The following is a 19,785-nucleotide window of genomic DNA, read 5'->3' as shown; positions in this document are numbered from 1 at the left end:
GATGGGATGGGACTGATGGGATCCCTGGGATGGGATTCCTGGGATGGGATAGGATGGGATGGGATTGATGGGATGGGATCCATGGGATGGGATCCCTGGGATGGGATCCCTGGGATGGGATGGGATGGGTGGGATGGGATCCGTGGGATGGGATAGGGGGATGAGATCCATGGGATTCCTGGGATGGGATTCCTGGGATGGGATCCATGAGATGGGATGGGATGGGTGGGATGGGATCCCTGGGATGGGATCGATGGGATGGGATGTGATCAGGGGGATGGGATCCATGGGATCACTGGAATGGGACTGATGGGATGGGATTGATGGGATGGGATGGGATTGATGGGATGGGCTGGGAGAAAGGAGCAGCTGTCTCCTCCCAGGGATGAGAGCAGGACAGAAGGAATTCCGTACCTTAATTCTCCTTGGACGATGAGGGCCTGGATATGCCTTGGATTAAAAAGAGGAGAGGGAAGCGTGAGAGCAGCCGGGAAAACTTTTCCTTGAGCCATGGAAAAGACACCTCTGAGGAATGGGAAGTGAGGAATGGGAAGTGGGGAATCCCAGAGGGAAGTTGGGGGTTTCCAGGGATCACCAGGATCCTCTGGAGGCCTCCAGGCTCCCCAGTCTGCCCCAGCCTGGATGGGACATCTGGGAGCTGCCAGGACCAAGGAATTCCTGAGCAATTCCTGAGGAATTCCAGGTGTCCCATTTTAACCCTGGAATTTCTGGAAAAGATGTGGATGAGCTCAGCTCATTCCTCCTGGGAATGCAGGGTGAGGGTCACTCCCTGCTTTCAAATAAATCCATTCACGAGAAAGCCATCCTGAATTTTCCATCCTTAATTCCTGGGAATGGGAATTTTTGCTCTTAAATTTTATAAAAATCAACTTTCCCCCCCCCCCCCCCCCCCCCATTTCTGGGATCTTGTGGTAAATATCCCTGGAATGTCCAGGCATGTCAGGAATGGGCAGGTTTATCACCACCCCCACTGGGAAATATCTTTGACATTCCCAGGGGATTCCAGTGGTTCTGTTTTCCCCAAAAACCCGATTATTCTGTTCTCTAATTTCCCTGGATAAATTCATGGAGAAGGATCTGTTTGTCCAAAAAGATGGTTCCTGCAGCAGCTGTTTCCTGCTTTATTTATGGATATTTATCCCCAAATTTCCACATTCATTGTGGCTTTGCCCCGGTGGGAAAACAGGGATCCACTTCCATTGCTCACCGTGGATCCCGACGGGAATTTCTGAGCTCCCGGAGCACCGGGGGGATGAGCTGGTGATGGAGCCTCCAGGGAAGGGGCACTGCTTCCTCCTGGATCACAGGGATGGCTCTGGAATGGGATCCTTGTGGGGTGTCCCTCATGCCCGGGAGATCTCCTGGATCTGTGCCTTGGGATCATGGAGCTGTTGTTGGAATTCCCATTTTCCTGTGGGAAGGGAAACACAGCGCCCGATCTATGGACAAGGAATGGTTCAAAACCAACAGAGGAGAGAATTGGATTGGATGGGAGGAAAAAAATTCCATCCCCAGGGAATGGGGAGTTTGGAATTCCTGGAAGTGGCCAAGACCAGGTTGGAAGGGGCTTGGAACAACCTGGGACAGCGGAAGATGTCCCTGCCCACGGAGCTGGATGGGCTTTAGGATCTCTCCCAACCCATTCCGTGATTCCATGAAGTTCTAAACATAAAATAATAATAATAATAACAATAATAATAATAATAATAATAATAATAACAATACCACCAACAAACCAAAATGAGCTTTTCCAACCTTAAGAATTCCACGATTTTCAAAGCGATAAAACCCCACCTAAAATATTCCAGCTTGGAACTTGGAATCCTGCCCTACTCTGGCCATTCCCAGGCAACTCCATGTTTATTGTGCCTGGAGCATCCAATTGGAATAAACCATCAATTAATGCCAATTAACGGCCATATGTTAATCAGCCCCTTGCTGATAATTTGGAATATTTACGGCACAAAAAGTAAAGAAAATAATTCCTGACCTGGCTCCTAAATTGTTCCTGCTTTTCCACAGCAGCAGGAGGAAATGATCCATTGGGAAAATGGGAATATTCCTATCGAGAATATTCCCAGCAATTCTTTCCTGAGCTGAATATTTGGGGAATATTTGGATCCGAAAGCAAAAATTGCATTTATTTGCCATAAAAGCCTCAATCACTTCCAGGAGAATAAAAAGAAGGAAAAATCAGGATGTGGTGCAGTTTTTTAGGGATATTCCCTTTTTTTTTTTTTTTAGGAACAAAGATCTGGATTCACCTCCATTAATTTCATGGATTTTTGGATGGTTTAAGCAGGGAAAATAAATCCTAAACTTCCAGGGAATGTTGGTGGGTGCGAGCTTGGTGAGGTTTTCAGGGATGATCATCCCGTTTTCCCGGATTTTAACAAACCACGGGATAATTCCACCTCATGGATAATGAACACAGCAAATTTCTGGCTCACAAGGGAAAGAAAAAAACCCAATTTGGAGCCAATTAAAACTGGAATTCTTCACTGGAAGAGCATGAGGGGAAAAGGGATAGAAGAGGGATGAAGGATACACTGACAAGGGGATAAAACCCATCTAGGGTGGGGTTTTGGGGATAAAAAAAATTTGGGGATAAAAAAGTCTCCCAGATTCTGAGAGATTTTTGGGAAAATCTCCCAGAAATGGCACCGTGGGATGGCATCACCTGGATTTTCCCATCCCTCCTTCCCAGGCATTGCTCATTTCCCTGGGAATGGCTCTAAAATGCTCCACAGATCCTCGTGGAGGCAATTCCAGAGATTCCAGAGGTTGCCAAGACCTGGCTGAGGTTTGTTCCCTGGGATCCCATTTTCTGGGAAATTGCTGGAGGTAATGGGGCTCCATTAATTCCCTAATTCCTCCGTAATTTTGGCAGTTTCCTGCTCCAGGAATGAGGCATTTCCAAGAAAATTTGGGAGGCTGCTGCTTCCTCAAGGAAGGATTTGTCACTGGCAGAGGGGAAAAAAAAAAGGGGGAAGGAAAAGAGGGAAGGGAGAAAAGGAGGGAAGTAGGAGGGAGAGGAAAAAAAATATTCCTGCAAAAAAGGAAAGGGAAAAATAGAAAAAAAGTCAGGATTTCAGGGAGGAAAAGGGAGCAATTGTGGGTTTATCCATATGGAGATGAGGGGGATTTATCCAAATTAACTCTGGAAAGGAATAATCCGTGGGTGGAGGAGCAGGAATTTTTTGGGATGGTTCCATAACCCCAAGGCAGTGGCTCATCCATGGATGAGCATCCAGTCCCGCACACGTGGATTTGGGATCATCCCGCTCTTCCCAGGAGCGACTTTGCTTCCAATTAATTTCTGCCAGGAATTGCTCCTCAGGGATGGAGCTCCTGGGTTGTTCCAGGCTCCGTGAACCTTGGAGCAGGTGGAAATCCGTGATTCCTGCTGCTGCTACTGGGAAAACAGGCAGGAAAAACGGCAGGAAATCTGGCTCCATCCCTCCTTGGCATCTCCAGGGTGTGGGAGCTGCTCTTTCCCAGCCTTTGGAATCTGCTGTTCCCTTCCCATGAGGATAAATGGGATTTTACTCCAAATGTAAGAGAGGAAAACATCCTTGGGATGCAGATCCCGTCGTGCTGAGGGAGTCTGGAGTGTCCTAAAAAATCTGTGGGAATTGTTCTGTGTTTGTAAAGCTCCTGATGAAACAGGGATCACTGGAGGAGCTGCTGGAGCAAATTCAGAGGAATCCATGGAGCTGCTCCAGGGCTGGAGCCCCTCTGGAACCAGGCTGGGAGAGCTGGGAATGTTCTCCTGGAGAGGAGAAGGATCCAGGGAGAGCTTCCAGAACATTCCAGGGCCTGGAGGGTCTCCAGGAGAGCTGGAGAGGGACTGGGGACAAGGCCTGGAGGGACAGGACACAGGGAATGGCTTCCACTGCCAGAGGGCAGGGATGGATGGGATCTGGGAAAGGAATTCCTGGCTGGGCTGGAATTCCCAGAGCAGCCCCTGGATCCCTGGAATGTCCAAGGTGAGGTTGGACAGGGCTTGGAGCAGCCTGGGATGGTGTGAGGTGTCCCTGCCCGTGACAGAGGGATGGAATGGGATCATCCTTAAAATCCCACCCCAATCATTCCACGATTCTAAAAACCGAGGGATTTGGGCTCCATCCTCTGTGGTTCTCCAGCTTAACCATTCCCAGGAGAGGGAACTGCTGCATCCAGGTGGAAAAGCAGAGCCCTGGGATGCTCTTGGCACATCCCGGCGTCTCCAGAGCCGCAGATCCCGCTCCAGGTTTTTGCGTTTGAGCCGGGAGCCCTCTCGTGGCTGCTGAGCCTTCGTGATTCCAGCTCCATGATTAACCCTGGAATTCATAATCCCAGGGCAGGGATAAAGGGATGGGAGCAGAAGGAAGAGTTCGGCAAACTGGATAAACCACAGCGGGATTTCCTAAAGTTCCTCTTCCAGCTATTCCTGTCTTGCCATCCTTAAAAATATCCTTGTTGATGCTGTTCCTGCAGCTCCAAGGAAATATCCAAGGGATTTTTCCCTTCACTTTTTAAAGCTACTGCTGTCCTGCTGCTGGGTGTTTCCAGGAATTCCACAGGGATACAATGTCCAAACCGGAGAGTGCTGGGTTTGGAGCAGGATTTGGGAAGGGAACCTCTGCCCAGGAGTGCAGGAAAACAGGGAAATGGGATTCTAGGGATCAGAGAAAATCTCTAAATTCCTGCCTAGGCACTAAAATCCTCCTCTTTAAGTGACTCAGATGCTCCAGAGCACAGCAGGAATATCCTGGAATATCGGTGGAATATCCTGAGACCGTATCCATGAATTTCCATATCCATGGAAAGTGGGAAGGAAAAGGAAACTTCTTGTAGGAGGCGAATTTTAAATTCCCTGTTTGGAGTCTGCATTATCCCCATTTTAAAAGTCTTGGGAATCATCAACTCTTCAATTATTCCAAGCTGGAATAATACAAGGATGGCGTGGCCAGTTGGGATCAGATAAAATGGGATTATCCTGGTTTCCCCCCCAAAATTGTGGAATTAACCAACAAAACATTTCCCAAGGGATTTTTGTCACTCCCATCAGCCTCCTGCCCATTCCAGGAGCATTCCATATCTCCAGAGATATGGAGAAGCCACATCAGGATTAAGTTTCGCTTCCCAGTCCATCACTGGTCTGAAATCCTTGGAAAAACGTACCTGGCTGGTGTCCTGCTGGGATTCTCCTTCCAGCCTCTCCTCCAAGGGCTGGAGGAAATCCAGGGAATGGTTTTCCTGCAGATCTCCCGGGTGTCGTGGGGGCACAGCCAAGCCCTGCAGAGCAGGATGGATAAATGTTGATAAAATTCCATTAATTACTGGAAAAAATGGAAAAAAATGGACAGCAGGACCTTTTCCCAGGCCCTGACACTGATCCACGCTGAAAACCTCTCTCTAATTTAATTTTCCACTGCAATAAAATAGAGGAAAAACTCAAAATTCCAATGATCTGTCCAGTCAAGCTCTGGGAATTTTAACTCCTTTGCATCCATCCAATCAGCAGCAATGGAAAAGGAAGGATTCCCTGAGGGATTAAGGGATGCTCTGATGGTCCCAAATCCTTTCTTCCAGTTTGGGTTGGGCTCCCAAAGCTCAGCAGAGACAGTTTTGGGGTCTCTGTATCCCAAATCCCAGCTTTTGCTGGCTCCAGGGTTGTGTCTCTTGGTGAAAACCTCCCCTCTCAAGGCCCTAAAATGTCCTAATCCAGGTTGGAAAAATCTGGGAAAAACCTGAGGACACGGGAGGAGCCTGGGGCTGAGAGTGGATGTCCTATCCCACCTTGTCCAAGTCTCTGAGGAACTGGATCATCCTGATCCAGCCACAGAGGGAGATAAAACCCCAGAAGATGCCTCCTACAGGAAGCCCAGCATGGAGAGAAGCCTTCAAATTGTGGATAAATTCCTAATTCCCATAAAAAGGAGCGGTTAATCGGGATGCAGGTGGCTGGGATTTGTCTGGTTACTCCAAATGAGGGCTCTGGAGTCACAGAATATCTGGAATCATATCTTCCTGAGTGGGAAGTGACCCACAGGGATCATCCAGTCCCAGCTCCTGGCCCTCCCTAGGACATCCCAACAATCCCACCCTGTCCCTGGGAGCGTTGTCCAAGCGCCCCTGGAGCTCCGGCAGTCTCAGCATGGACAATCCCAATCCATCCTGACAACGGGATTGGATCCATCCCTGGCAGGGCAGGAGACACTCCACAGAATCCCAGGACAGGAAAGAATTCCAAGACCATGGAGTTCCAAGCTGTGCCTGATCCCCATCTTGTCCCCAGCCCAGAGCTCTGAGTGTCACCTCCTGGTGCTCCTTGGACACCTCCAGGGATGGGAATTCCAAACCTCCCTGGGCACTTCCAGGGCCACCCTTTCCATGGGGAAATTCCTGCTGCTGCCCACCCTGAGCCTGCCCTGGCCCATCCTGAGGCCGTTCCCTCTCCTCCTGTCCCTGTTCCTGGGATAAGATCCCAAATCCCCCCCGGCTGTCCCCTCCTGGCAGGGAGTTGTGCAGAGCCAGAAATTCCCCCTGATCCCCCTTTTCTCCAGGCTGAGCCCCTTTCCAGCTCCCTCAGCCTCTCCTGGAGCTCCAGGCCCTTCCCAGCTCCATTCCCTGGACACCTCTATGTCCTCCCTGATTGGGAGAGCCCAGAGCCGGATGCAGTAAAACCCCAACTTCATCTTTCCTGCTCAGGGAACCCAAATTTCATCTTTTCACCTCAGGGAATCCTCCGGACAGCGGCACCTCCAGGGCCTCCAGCTCCAGGCTTTGTCCTTCTCCTGCCACCTCGGTGCCGGCCAGGACACGGTGGGAAGTGTCGGACACCAGCGGATCCTGCAACACCAAAACAAGGGATTGGTGTGACAGTGACAGCCCTGAGCTCCCAGGATCCACACCCGTGAGGAGCCGGATCCTGGTGGCTTCATTCCAACCTTTCCCCACCTTCCAGCACACTCTGTCCCGCTTGGTGACACTTCTGAGCCAGGATGGGGCGAGTGGGCAGCAATTCCTTGCTGGCCACATCCAAACTTTCCTTCCAAGGAATCCTCATCCCTTCCTGGGATCACTTTTCCTGTCCAGACCCCCCTCATTTTCCCTTTCAGTGCTCCCATCCCCACACCCACCACTCCAAAATTTCCCAGAGGGCATGAGGACACCTTGGTGGCTTTGGGAACGGTTTCTATGAACAACAAAGCTTGACTGATTCCTTCATTCCCACTAAAAAAATGAAAGTTTTGTATCCTTTTATCCCAAAGATCCCAGATCCCGCTGCCAGCCGTGGCCTCTCCCGAGCCACCCACTCGAGGACAGAGGTGACCCTGCCACCTCAGGTGTCTCATTCCCATCTCCCTCATTCCCTGGAGGTCTGTCACCCCCGGCAGGTGACACTACTCACGGTGACAGGCACGGCTGCCTGGTTTTCCCTGGAAGTTTTGCTCGTCCTGGAGCCACCCCAGTGCCACAGGAGCTGATCCAGCCCATCCCGCAGGATCGCGTTGGAGAGGTCCCTCAGCAGCGCCAGCTGGAACCGGAGCACACCAGTGAGGCAGCCCAGTGCCACCCTCCTGTCTCCAAGGCGTGACAATCCGAGAGCAGCCACCCCAAAACAAGGAATGACAGATTCCCAGGGGCTCACAGGGCAGGGACAGCCGAGGGATGGTTTAAATTCAGGTTTGGGATCAAGGAGCTGATCCTTGGGTCTCTCTTAAATAAAAACCCCACATTTGTGGCCTTTCAGAACTTTCAGAACTTAAAAAAGAGGGAGGGTGGCTTTTCCCATGAGAATATGGGGATATGACAAGAGGGAAGGGTTTGAAACTGAATGAGGATTTGGGTTGGATATTGGGAAGGAATTTTTGGCTGTGAGGGTGGGGAGGAGCTGGAACAGAATTCTCAGAGAAGCTACAACTGCCCCTGGATCCCTGGAAGTGCCCAAGGCCAGGCTGGATGGGGTTTGGAGCAACCTGGGATGGTGGAAGGTGTTGAGGTTGGAATTAGAGGGGCTTTAGGGTCCAAGTGTCACTGTCACAGAGGCCTCAAAGCCACCACCCACCCCATAAAACGGCAGCAAAAAACCTGTCCCAGAAGTATTTAAATACAACCTGGAAAAGGAAATGGAATGAACCTTCCTGGGATTGCTGGGGGAGCAAATGTCACCTCCAGGATTCCAGAGGGAAGAGATGGAAAAGCCAAATTACAACCCCTGGTCAGGAGGAAGGAAAAAGGATCTCCTACCTTGATCCCGTACGCCTCAAAAAGCTTCTCCAGGTCCTGCAAAGGGGAAAAAAAAGGTCCCAACTTCTCCCCCTCTGCTTTCCAGGAGGTTTCTCCTGGAGGTGGCAGATGGCCAAGGGGACACACGTTGGGTCCCCTCTGCCATCCCAACCCAGACAGAGAGGGAGGCCCTTCCAACGTTCATATGGTCTTTAATTTTGATTTATTTACCTTCATTTCCACTCCTTTTCCTGGCGGGCCTGGTTCTCCCTTGGAATAAACAAGATCGGCTCGTTAATTCCATTATTTCCATGAGGAGCAAGAAGAGGAAGGGGAGTAATCCCATATCTGGCCCTTCATCTGCCACCAGCCCGCTCCATAATCCCAGATAAATCCCATTTAGGGGTTTGAATCCCACCCTGCTCCATAGGCTCCCTCCCTCCTCCACTGGGCACAGGCACAGCTGGATTTTGTAGGGAAAGGCTGGCCCGTGAGCAGCATCCAAGTGAGGTTTGGATCAGAGCTTTGCTCCATCCCCTTCTCCACCTCCTGGCCACAAATGTGTGGAAAAGGGAAGATTTCTGAGGTCCCTCAGTGCCACCGGTGCAGAGGACACCAATGAGGATGATGGCCAAGGTGTCCCTGGGGTTGGTGGTCCCTTCTGGAGGTGGCCACGGTGCTGCTGGCCCCACACGTGGCTGGCCCCAACATCTCCAGTGGGATGGGCTCCCACAGCGATGGAATTCCATCTGCAGGTGAGAGATCTTGGATTGTGCGCAGATGAAATCATGGATGAGCTGCAGGGGTTTGGGAAGTCCAGCCTGGAGGCTCCTGGGGTGAGGAACATCAGCTGAGGTGGGGCTGACCTGCCTCTCTGAGGGGCTTCATTTCACTGAAATCTGGCTTCTGCATCGACAGATTCCGGTGGAATGAAGGGCACCAGGAAGGCCCCGATGGCATCTCCAGCCAAGGTGTGCCAGGGAGAATTTGGGATGCACGTCCCCTGGATAAATCGTTGCTTTTCCAAAGGTCTGGATCTCGTGGCAACCAGGAATTCTCCCTGTCCTCACTGGTGCTGCTTCCTGCAGAACCTCTCCATTAAGGAAGGAGCTGTTCCCACATCTAAAGATCTCGGATGTGTGGGATCTGAAGCCATTCCTCCTTCCGCCCCTTTCCATGCGCCCTCCAGCTTGCAGGAGGAGGAGAGGAAGGAACAATCTGTGAACATTCCAGAAATTTATCCCGTTTGACTCCTGAAGAACATTCTTCTTCCTAAAGAAGCTCTGTGGAGATGTGGGACCACGGCCACGGTGTGGCCACCAATTCTCGAGCCCATCCCAGAAGCTCTGCTTTGAAATCCCAAAATTTTTTTGGGGTCAGAGGAGACCTGAATTGGGTTTTCCTCCCCTCTGATCTGCCCAAGGTGGTGGCACCACCACAAAAATGTGGACTCATGACTTACCTTTGGACCTGGGGGGCCTCTTTCACCTCTCAGGCCGTCCTTCCCAGGATCTCCCTGAAAACCAGCAGGAATGTGTTAGCTCCCCTCTAAAATTCTCATTTCCTGGGAGCTGATCCCAAACTAACGCCACCTTTTCCAGAGGGACCAACCAACCCCTTCTTGTGTCTCCCTAATTCCCATTTTTAAGTTCAATTTGGAGCAATTCTGCTCCTCACTTGAAGCTTGACCTTCAGAAGGGCCCACATTCCTGGGAGTTTTCCTGCTTTTCCTTTTTCCCTTGCTATCCCACCTAGAACAATGGAATTACCTCACGTGCAACCCAAATTTTGCTTTTATTTCCCTGCCACCCCATCTTGGCTGAGGAAGCAACACCATTTCTTTGGGAAGGCCTGGGATGGATCTGTTTTGGATCCATGGGGATATTTCCTGCAGCTTTTCTCCCCAATCCCATTTTCCCTGTGACTCAGGACACGAGTCCTGTGAGGTAAATCGGGAATCTGGCAGGAATGGCTGCAAAGGATCCATCCAAAGACACCCTTTGGACCTCTGGGAATGAGTTTTCCCTCCCAGCAAAATTTCTTGGGAATTGCTGCTGTCGCTGTTCTGCCTCGTGTTCTTCCCTGTCCCCGCAGAATAAACAGCAAGAATAAATAAAATTCAAAATAAATTAAATAATTCAATAAAATAAAGGCAATAAATGAAATTAAATAATTAAAGAAAGTAAATTAAATAATTCAATTACAAATTTAAACTCCCAATTCTTGTTAATATGGACACAGGGAGAAAGGTGGAAGAGGGAGAGAAGTTGCTTTGATATTTTCAGGAATCTCCTGGATCAGATTTAGGTAAAGTCATGAGAAATTTGGTAATATTTTCCCTGATTTTTTTTTTTCTGTGGGGATGAAAAAAGGATGGAGTGAATCCATCTCTGCTGGATCTATCCATGTTGGATCCATCCAACCCAAATCTGAAGAAATAAATATTATTTATTTATAATGCTGGGAATAAACATAAATAAATATAAATTTATTTATATATATATAATATATAATATATAATATATAAATATTATATCTATAAAATAAATTATAAAATATATTATATTTATATTATATAAATATTTATATTATATAAATAAAATACTATATATGAATAAATTGATAAATATAAATATAATATTATTATTTTTATAATATACATTATATTTATATAGTACTATATTTATATAATATTATATTTTATAATAGTATATTTATATATGATATGAAATTATATAATATGATATTATAATTATAATTATATTCTATATAACTAAATCTCCCAAAATCCACCCTCTCCCGGCTGCTCCTTCAGGGATTCCTTACATCTTTTCCAGATTCTCCTGGATCTCCTTTCATTCCCTGCTCTCCAGGTCGTCCTGGAAGTCCAGGAGGACCCTGCAAGAAGAGATTGAAAGAGAAAAAAATCACAAACTGAGCCCAAGGAGCAGCTCAGAAAAGGAAAACAGCAAGGAAAATATTATTTTTCCCACAGGAAAGGAATATTTGGAAGTGGATATTTGGACACTGGGATGGAGAGGGGGAACAGAGCAGGCCCACCACTCTGCAGGGCAGGAAATGATAATAATAGTGAGAAAAAAGGAATTATTACCCTGATTCCTCTCACTCCTGGCTCTCCAGGGACTCCAGCTTCTCCCTAAAAGAGAGGAGCAGCTTTCCAAATGTTTTCCCATCAAGTGATAGGAATTTTGTTGCACTTAAACCTGGAGGAAAGGGTTTAAAGGGAGAGAACCGAGTCCATGAAACATTCCAGGGGCTCTGATGGAGATTAAATCTCTTTAGCCCTGCTTAATGCCTGGAAAACGGGGATAAGAGGCAGGTTTTGGGATATCTGGGATGTCTTAAATTCGGGATGGTGTTTTACAGCATTCCCACAAATGAGGAGAAAGGGGCACAAGGTGTGGGGTGACTGGAATATTGAAATTTAGGAGTAGGATGAGGTGGTTGCCATCAAATCCCACTGTTCTGAGCTCCAGGAATGTTTGGATAATGATCTCAGGGACAGGGTGGTATTGTTGGAGTGTCCTGTGCAGGGCCAGGAGTTGGACTGGATGATCCTGGTGGGTCCCTTCCAACTCGGGATATTTTGGGATTCCATTCATGGCACTCTGTTTTCAGCATCTCCCAGGAAAAAAAACCCCAAAAACCCCCAAAAACCAGTTTAGTTATTTTTTGGCTTTTGCATTCCAGCCTTTTGGAATGTGAAATCCAAGATAAAAGAAAGGTGAAGAGGATTCTCCACAGCCTCACTTAAGGAGAAATAAACAGGAAACAAAATGAGCAGGACATTCTACAAAAATTTTACAAAAAACTTCAGGACAAATCCAAAGGTTTCATTTTCCAGCTGCTGTTCTCCCAGCACCTTGGGAAGGGATGGGATCACCTCAGTCCCAGAGGAGCCTTTCCTCCCTGGTTCTCCCTCCAACACAAAAGTGCTGGGTTTTCCCAAGTTTTTTCCCATCATTTCCAACTCAGAGCTCTTGTCCTGGAATCACAACTCCGAAGTCAGGGCTGTTGGAATGCAGCCGCTTCCTTTGTTCCCAAGATTTCCTTGGGTGATCCTATTCCACTTGGTGTCCAGGGATCGACCCAACCCTTGGGAGAAAGCTCTTCACTGACTGTGGTCAGGAGAGGTTTCCCAGGAGAAAAGTTGGGAATTCATGGGAGGTTGGGAGGAGACAGAGCCAGGACAGGTGACCCAAACTGACCACAGGGATATTCCAGATTCGGTGAAGTCAAGCTCAATGGATAAAAATCCAGTTTTCCAGAAGCCAGTCAGGATGTTTTTGTGAGGGGCCACCTGGTTTTTGTGAGGGGCCACCTGGTTTTTGCCAGGAGCTGTCTTGTTTTTGCGAGGAGCCATCTTGGTTTTGCAAGGAGCCACCTTAGTTTTGTGAGGGGCCATCTTGTTTTTCCAAGGAGCCATCTTGTTTTCCTGAGGGGCCATCTTGTTTCTCCAAGGGGCCATCTTGTTTCTCCGAGGGGCCATCTTGTTTTTCCGAGGGGCCATCTTGTTTTTCCGAGGGGCCACCTGGTTTTTGTGAGGAGCCACCTTGTTTTTCCACGGGGCCACCTCATTTGATCCCAAAAAGGAACTCTTAATAGGGATCCTATTCCATTTCCAGGGATCAACCCAGCTGTCAGAGCTGAGGAAAGCTCTTCACTGGGGTCAGAAGAAATTTCTGGAAGCTTCTTCTGATGTTTTTGTGAGGGCCCACCTTGTTTGGCCACAAGAGGTAATTATTTAGGCAGTTCTGTGAGGAGCAGGGACCTGGGCTCCACGATTTTTATGGATCCTTTCCAAGTTGAGATAATTTGAGGCCCAGAACCAGAAGTGAACCTCTCAGGGCTGGTGTGGCTGCACCTCGTGCTAAATCCACATCAAGCAGATGTGACTCAGTGACAAAAATCCTGATCAAAGAATCCCAGAATCATTTGGGTTGGAAGGGACCTTAAAGCCCATCCAGTGCCACCCTCTGCCATGGGCAGGGACACCTCCCACTATCCCAGGTTGCTCCAAGCCCCATCCAAGCTGGCCTTGGACACTTCCAGGGATCCAGGGGCAGCCACAGCTGCTCTGGGAACTGATGTTGGATAACAAGGAGGAAAAGTTGTTCCTTGTTTGCCATTGCAGGGCAGAGCTGGGGCTGTTGGTTGGTCCCAAGGGATCAGCAGCTCCATCCCCCTGGATCCTGCCTTTACTCACATCTTTTCCTCTCAGCCCGGCCTCTCCTGGTTTTCCAGGGAATCCTGGTTCACCTCTCTCCCCCTAAAGGAAACAAGACTTGTCACATTCCTGTCCTGCATTCCAGAGCCCTCCCACACTGAGGGGCAGATTCCAACAGCACATCCAGGGTCACGGAGAGGCTTCCACAATCCTGGATGAAGTTTGGGCTCGGAGCATTTACCCTGTGCTAGGAATGGCTGGGATTGCAGGATTTCTATTATTAATATCTAGTTTATTTTGATTTATTTAATAATACATATTTATAGTATTTCAATTTATTTAATTATAGTATTATTATTTTTGCAGGGTTATTGGGCTGGAAAGCATCCAGCTCTAACCTGATCTATCCAGACTCCACAGCCATCCCTGGAATTCACTCAGGACAGAATCTCCTGAGGTTCTCCACCTCCAGGAGCAGCTCAGATAAGCAGAGTCTCGAGACGGATCCAGTGTTGGACACAGGACCAGTTCCCATTCCATGTTTTAATTTTTATTCCCATTTAAATCAGCTGAGCTCTCATGGATGGGTCCTCATCTGCTCTGATGTTTGTCCCACAAGGTCATGGATTTGATCCCATTTCCTTAAGAGCTGGATTGGATGATCCTTGTGGGTCTCTCCCAGTTTGGAATATCCCATGAAATCTGGGAAATTTGTGACACTCTCCAGGCCTTCTCCCAACCCCAAATATCTCTCCTTGCCTCCACTTTGCAGCCTCATTAACACATCTCGTTAACACCTCCTGGCTTGGCTGCATCCCAATTATCTCTTGTGACGTCCCATTTTTCCATGCCCTGGGAGCGGATCTGGCCTAAAAATTCCATTCACTGATCTACAGAACAATTCCCAAATCCAAACCCTCCTCCAGCCAAGTCTGGGGAGATCCCTGTTTGAGGAATGCTCACAGTGAGGCACTCACTGAAGAAATGCCATGGGTGGGATCTTTTCCAGAAATTTCTTGACTTGTTTGAACTTTTCCTGGGAAAAATCCTGCAGGTGAGGATTAGCAGGAATTTTGTAAGGCCTGAGCAAAGATGTTGGAAGGAACCTCTAAGACCACTTGGTTGCACCCCCTGCCATGGGCAGGGACACCTTCCACTATCCCAGGGTGCTCCAAGTCCCCTCCAACCTGACCTTGGACACTTCCAGGGATCCAGGGGCAGCCACAGCTGCTCCGGGAATTCTGTGCCAGGGCCTCACCACCCTCACAGGGAACAAAGCATTCCATGGACTCACCTTCTGACCTGGCTTCCCAGACAATCCCACATTTCCCTGCAGAAATACAGAAGGAATGACACAGGTAAGACAATTCCAGGTGTCAGCAGCTAAAATCAGAGAAGGGGAAAACAGGGAATGTCCCACGAGGGGCTGCACCAAGCCTGCCCTGTCCAAAGGTGTCTCCTGTCGCCCACACTTTGAAACCATCGATATTTTCAGTTTCCCAACCCTCTTCCAAAGGATTCTCATCCATAAATATTGGGATTTGACAATTTTTGCTGGATTAAAAGGAAGTGGACTGTGATGTCCGTGGAGAAGGGAACAGCAAGGATTAACCCAACCCATCCTGGACATCAGTGAAGTCACATGGGAGCCACCAAAACCTTTCTAGACACAAAAGTCAGGAAGATGAAGATCAAGGTGACTTTCAGGAGAGGAAATAATTGGAAATGGGACTTGCTTGGATTCTGTCCACCAAGATTGGATTCTGTCCACAGGGTCAGCAGTTGAGCATTGACCATCTGTGTTTTTCTCCAGTCATGAGGAATTCTCCACATTTTGGGGGATTTGCACCTGACCTGAGGACAGAGCTCATGACCCCCAGAGCTCCACAGGGTCACCAGCCCAGTTCCTTGTCACCTCCCCCATGTCCATCTCCTCCGGGCGGAAGGCTGACAAATCCATGGAGGTGACGGAGGGATTTTGTCCCTAAACCTCCGAGTTTGTCCCCTGAGTCCTTCCCATTCCAGACCCACCCCACTGTCCCACTCACCCTGTCACCGATGTCCCCCTTCAGCCCAGGCTGACCAGGAATTCCAAATCCTGGACTTCCCTGAAAAAACAAAGGGATACAGGGTCTTGCCAAGGCAGCTTTGCCAAGTTCAGGACAAATCTCCACAGAGCAGGAAAAGCCAGAGCAGATCCAAGGTATTTCCATCCCCATGGACCAGGAGCTGAGCATTTCCTCCCTCCCCGATTTCCTTTCCAAGAGATTTGGATTTCTACACATGGAAGTTTCCCCCTGGATTCCTGGATGGATGACCTGGGGAGGAAATTCCATCTCCCTCAGAGTTTCCTCGGTGGCCACAAACAAAATAAATCCTTTTATCCCTAAAGGAAGTGCAGGGTCATCACCTTCTCCCCTTTTTCTCCCGGGACTCCTTTGTCTCCTCGCGGTCCAGCTGGTCCAGGATCTCCCTGGGAATAAAAGACACACCTGAGACCAAGAATATCCTGCAGGAAGCCAAGCCCTGTTCCTGTGACTCCTTGGGGCTGCATTTTGCACTTCTAATGCACCCTGGAAAAAAATCCTTTTCCAAATCAACCCATCTCTTCATCCTGGATTTATAACGAATTTTTTCCCATTCTGCCTTCTGCCATCCAAAGTTCATCATAGATTTTGCCACACTACAAAGCATCAAGAACACATTTTTACTGGTTTAAACTGAATAAAATGAACATCTGTCATTTCTCTGCAGGTTGGCAGTGAAGTATCAGGAATAATAAAAAAAAAAATTCAGATATTCCAGGCCACATCCCACTGTAAGGCCAGAGCAAAATTCCCAGGTCACTAAAGCCTAAAAAAAAAAAGAAGGATTTTTGCCAGCCAAGGTTAAGCAGTCTGAGATCAATCAAAGGAGGTGATTCCAATGTGTAATCCCAGCAAAAAAAGTCAAAATTTGTTGTGTCTATGGAATGAGGGATGTCTGAAGCACTGTAGGGAATTTCCATGGAAAATCCAAGGGGAATCTGTCCTGCAGTAAATCCTTCTCACAGACTGAAGGTTTTTGGCAGGATGGCAATAAGAGAGCAAGACTGAAAAAAGAAAAGTTAAAAAATTAAATTTAAAATATTCCAGGTCATGTTGTACCTCAAAACCAATGAGAAAGTGATTGGAATTCTCAAAAACAGCCGGAAAATATGGACAATACAGCCAGGGAACAGCTCTGGGACTGAGAGCTCCTTGGTTTGGGAAACTCAGTTTTCTCCTAGTGAGGCCAAACTCTGGATCAGGGGCCTAAAGATGTGGGAATTCTCCATCCATGGGAATTCTCCATCCATGGGAATTCTCCATCCATGGGAATTCTCAGCACAGGAGACTTGACCCAGCTTTGGAGTGGGCCTGCTTTGAGCAGGAGGTGGGATTGGAGAATCCAAGAATCCCTTCCAGCCTCTTCTATCCCTGATTTTAGCCTCCCTTGGCTGGAAGTATCTTCTGGGATTGGGCTGGATGTGTGCTTGAATGATGTCTTCCTTCTGAAATTCCAAAATTTCCCCTGGACTAAGGCTAGAATGACAATACCAGGTACAAAACGTGAATTAAAGCAAGGGAAATATCCCCAGGACAAGATTTTTCCACTCTCTCCTCTCCAGTCAATCACAAAGGCGATGGAATTCAGGAAACATGGAACAACCTCTGCTTTTCCAAGAGAAGATCTTGCCTTTTCAAGCAATGCTAATTAAGTATTTAATTAAACATCAGTCTTACCTTGACACCTTTCTTGCCTGGAGGTCCCAAAACCTGAGGAGAAGAGGAAATCACAGAAATCCTCAGTTATTGGTGGGGAAAAAAAAATAATAAAATCAATTTTAAAATCTCCTTTTCATGGTATGTTTTCCAAAGCAAGGAATGTTATGGGATCAGAATTGTTATGGGATCAGAATTGTTATGGGATCAGAATTGTTATGGGATCAGAATTGTTATGGGACACAGAGGTGGCCACCACTGAGGTTTCTCCTTAAAGCTGGAATTTGGAGGGTCATGGAGAGCTGTGGGTGTCCAGCAGGGCTCATCCCTGTGGATGAGGAGCTTGAGCAGGGACAGGCCTGGAGCACACGGATTCAGTGGTGGGAATTTTTATCCTTTTGTTTCCTGGACAGGCAGTGGAGCTCCTTTGAGGGGACAATGGGAATACTGGGAATACAAGACGTGGAGCGAGGGAGAAGAGGACAAAGTTGGCTGGAGGGTCAGGGAAAAGGTCTGAGTGTTCTTCCCACGGTTCTGTGGGACACAACTCTTGGATTCCTGGCATTTTGGGATGGAGGCTGCACAGCTGAAGGACAAGAAGGGCTCTAAACCACTCCAAGTTACCTCCAAGGCTGGAGCACCTGGAAATCCTGGATTTCCCTGCAAGGCAAGAGGAAGGAACGGTGGCCAATGGAATGAAAAATGTGAAGTGGGGAAAACTTTTTGCTCATCCCTTTCCCACCATTTATTCCTCGAAATAATGCCCAAACTCATCTCAGAAGCACAAGAGCCAAGGAGAGGGGAAAACTGAGCTCAAGGATATCCCTGCTGGATCCCACAGGGAACAAGCTGGGAAAATCGGGATAATTGCAGCTGAGCTGGTCAAATGTTCTCTTACTTGGTCTCCCTTCTGCCCTGGAGGTCCTGGAATTCCCTGGAAGAAATCAGAAGGGAATTTTCACCAGAATGAAAACAGATCCAGCAGTTTTGGTTCCTGCTGCCATCCAGAGGGAGGGAAGGGGGAATGGAGCTCTTCAACTCAATTTTCCATCAATTACAGGACAGCTCTTCCAGCCTGGGACTCTGGAGTCTCCCTGGCCACGGAAGTGCCATTTGTTATTTAAAATTATTTAAAATATCCCAGACTGCTGACATTCCAGGTCTCTCCTGGCAGCAGGGAATTCCAGAGTCCAGGGAGTGGGAAATTATTCCCTTTCTTTGCTTTTGAGGGAAGGCTCCAGGTCAGGCTGGTGTCCCTGCTCAGTCCAGAGGGTTTGGACCAGGTGGCCTTGGAAGGTCACTCCCAACCCAGCCATTCCATGATCCAATGATTCCCACAGGAATTATTATGATGATTAATTACGGTGTTGGTTAGGAGCAGAAAATTTCCTTGGAACGTGAATTCCAGCCCCGGGAATTTGGGTTCAGGATTTCAGCACCCACCTTTGGTCCTGGTGCTCCTGGAGGTCCCATTGTTCCCTGAAAACAACAGAAGAAACAGTGAAAGCTCCAACTTTAAACCCCAAATCTTCCCTTCTCTCACCCTTTCCATGTGGAACCACGGGATTCCAAGACAAACCTAAACTGGAGGAGGCTTTGGAGACACTCAACACTCCGAGAGTGTAGGAGTCTAGAAATGCAGGGACATTTCTCTGTCTATACAATTCTTTAAAAAATACTTCAATCATATATAATATTGACAGAAAAGCTCCCAAATATCCCTGAGCAAGCCAGAGTTAGTAAGAAATTAAATAGAAAGTATAAAATTGTTTCATTTGACACTGAAGTGAAAATATAGATTTTAAGAGAGTTTCACACGTAAAGATAGAAGAAAAAGAGTGTAGTTTTTAATCCTTCTCCATGCTTCTGCAGTTTTTAGAAGCACAAAATATGATTGGTTTAGAGTTAGTCGCACTTTTAATTACGTGAGTAGATACAGAAAACTTATTTGTTGAGATATAATAACAATACACGTGTCTGTAGTTAATAGAGTAAAAACTGATATAAAGGTGAAAAGACCACGTGGTTCGAGGCCATTTTGTATCATTAGAACGAGATGAGCCAGGCTGTGGTGATTTAAGCTTGTGCAGTTAGTCTAGATAAACCTGCCAAGTTTTTGTAAAGATCCTTCAATAAACACAAGAAACCAGAATCGAATGAGCCCGGGAGTTTTTATCGAATAATAAGGACTGAGATAAGTGAGACTCCCCATGAGAGAGGATCCCACGAGGAATTCAGCCCAAAGGAAGCTGAGAGACTAAAGAAAAGTTATATCCACAGAGAGTTCAGCCAAAAGAGGCTGAGAAACTAGAGAAAAATTATATTCACAGAGAATTCAGCCCAAAAAAAGCAAAGAGAAAAAAGTTTTAGAGAGGATTTTAATGCAAATTTCACTGCAAGATTCCCAACCCACCTGCTCTCCTTCCTCCCCCTTCATGCCAGCAGTGCCAGGAATGCCAATTCCCGCCATTCCCTGCAAGGAAAGCACAGAATCCTCAGGAATTCTGATCCCAGAGCACCCATCCTTCCCAGATTTCTGCTCCACAGTCTTTCTTAGCAAAACAGGAGGGGAGAAATTTCCTCTGGAAATGTTTGGCTCTGAGCAGAGCCAGTAAA

The 19,785-nt window shown here is 47.8% G+C and overlaps 1 protein-coding gene across 12 annotated transcripts in view; it reads right to left on the bottom strand.

Moving 5' to 3' along the window:
• LOC107205120 (collagen alpha-1(VII) chain-like) overlaps positions 1–19,785 on the bottom strand; it is a 95,503-nt gene that overhangs the window by 32,456 nt on the left and 43,262 nt on the right. For 10 of the 12 annotated variants that reach the window (XM_033514671.1, XM_033514668.1, XM_033514667.1 and 7 more), the window contains exons 36-55: positions 19,583–19,642; positions 18,613–18,648; positions 18,068–18,103; positions 17,794–17,829; positions 17,191–17,223; positions 15,837–15,899; positions 15,475–15,534; positions 14,721–14,756; positions 13,466–13,528; positions 11,351–11,395; positions 11,065–11,136; positions 9,701–9,754; positions 8,470–8,508; positions 8,260–8,295; positions 7,421–7,546; positions 6,742–6,858; positions 5,188–5,301; positions 1,600–1,683; positions 1,229–1,432; positions 415–450 (exon numbers count right to left, since the gene is read on the bottom strand). In XM_033514671.1, the coding sequence (XP_033370562.1) occupies positions 415–450; positions 1,229–1,432; positions 1,600–1,683; positions 5,188–5,301; positions 6,742–6,858; positions 7,421–7,546; positions 8,260–8,295; positions 8,470–8,508; positions 9,701–9,754; positions 11,065–11,136; positions 11,351–11,395; positions 13,466–13,528; positions 14,721–14,756; positions 15,475–15,534; positions 15,837–15,899; positions 17,191–17,223; positions 17,794–17,829; positions 18,068–18,103; positions 18,613–18,648; positions 19,583–19,642 (1,350 nt within the window). The remainder of the gene's footprint in view (positions 1–414; positions 451–1,228; positions 1,433–1,599; positions 1,684–5,187; positions 5,302–6,741; positions 6,859–7,420; positions 7,547–8,259; positions 8,296–8,469; positions 8,509–9,700; positions 9,755–11,064; positions 11,137–11,350; positions 11,396–13,465; positions 13,529–14,720; positions 14,757–15,474; positions 15,535–15,836; positions 15,900–17,190; positions 17,224–17,793; positions 17,830–18,067; positions 18,104–18,612; positions 18,649–19,582; positions 19,643–19,785) is intronic. The other 2 variants (XM_015629313.3, XM_033514665.1) reach the window with 2 other exon arrangements.

The sequence above is a fragment of the Parus major genome, chromosome 1A (assembly GCF_001522545.3).
Source record: "Parus major isolate Abel chromosome 1A, Parus_major1.1, whole genome shotgun sequence".
Taxonomy (NCBI): Eukaryota; Metazoa; Chordata; class Aves; order Passeriformes; family Paridae; genus Parus; species Parus major.
Note: the sequence above shows the minus strand (reverse complement) of the source record. Positions and strands in the feature narration are given on the sequence as shown.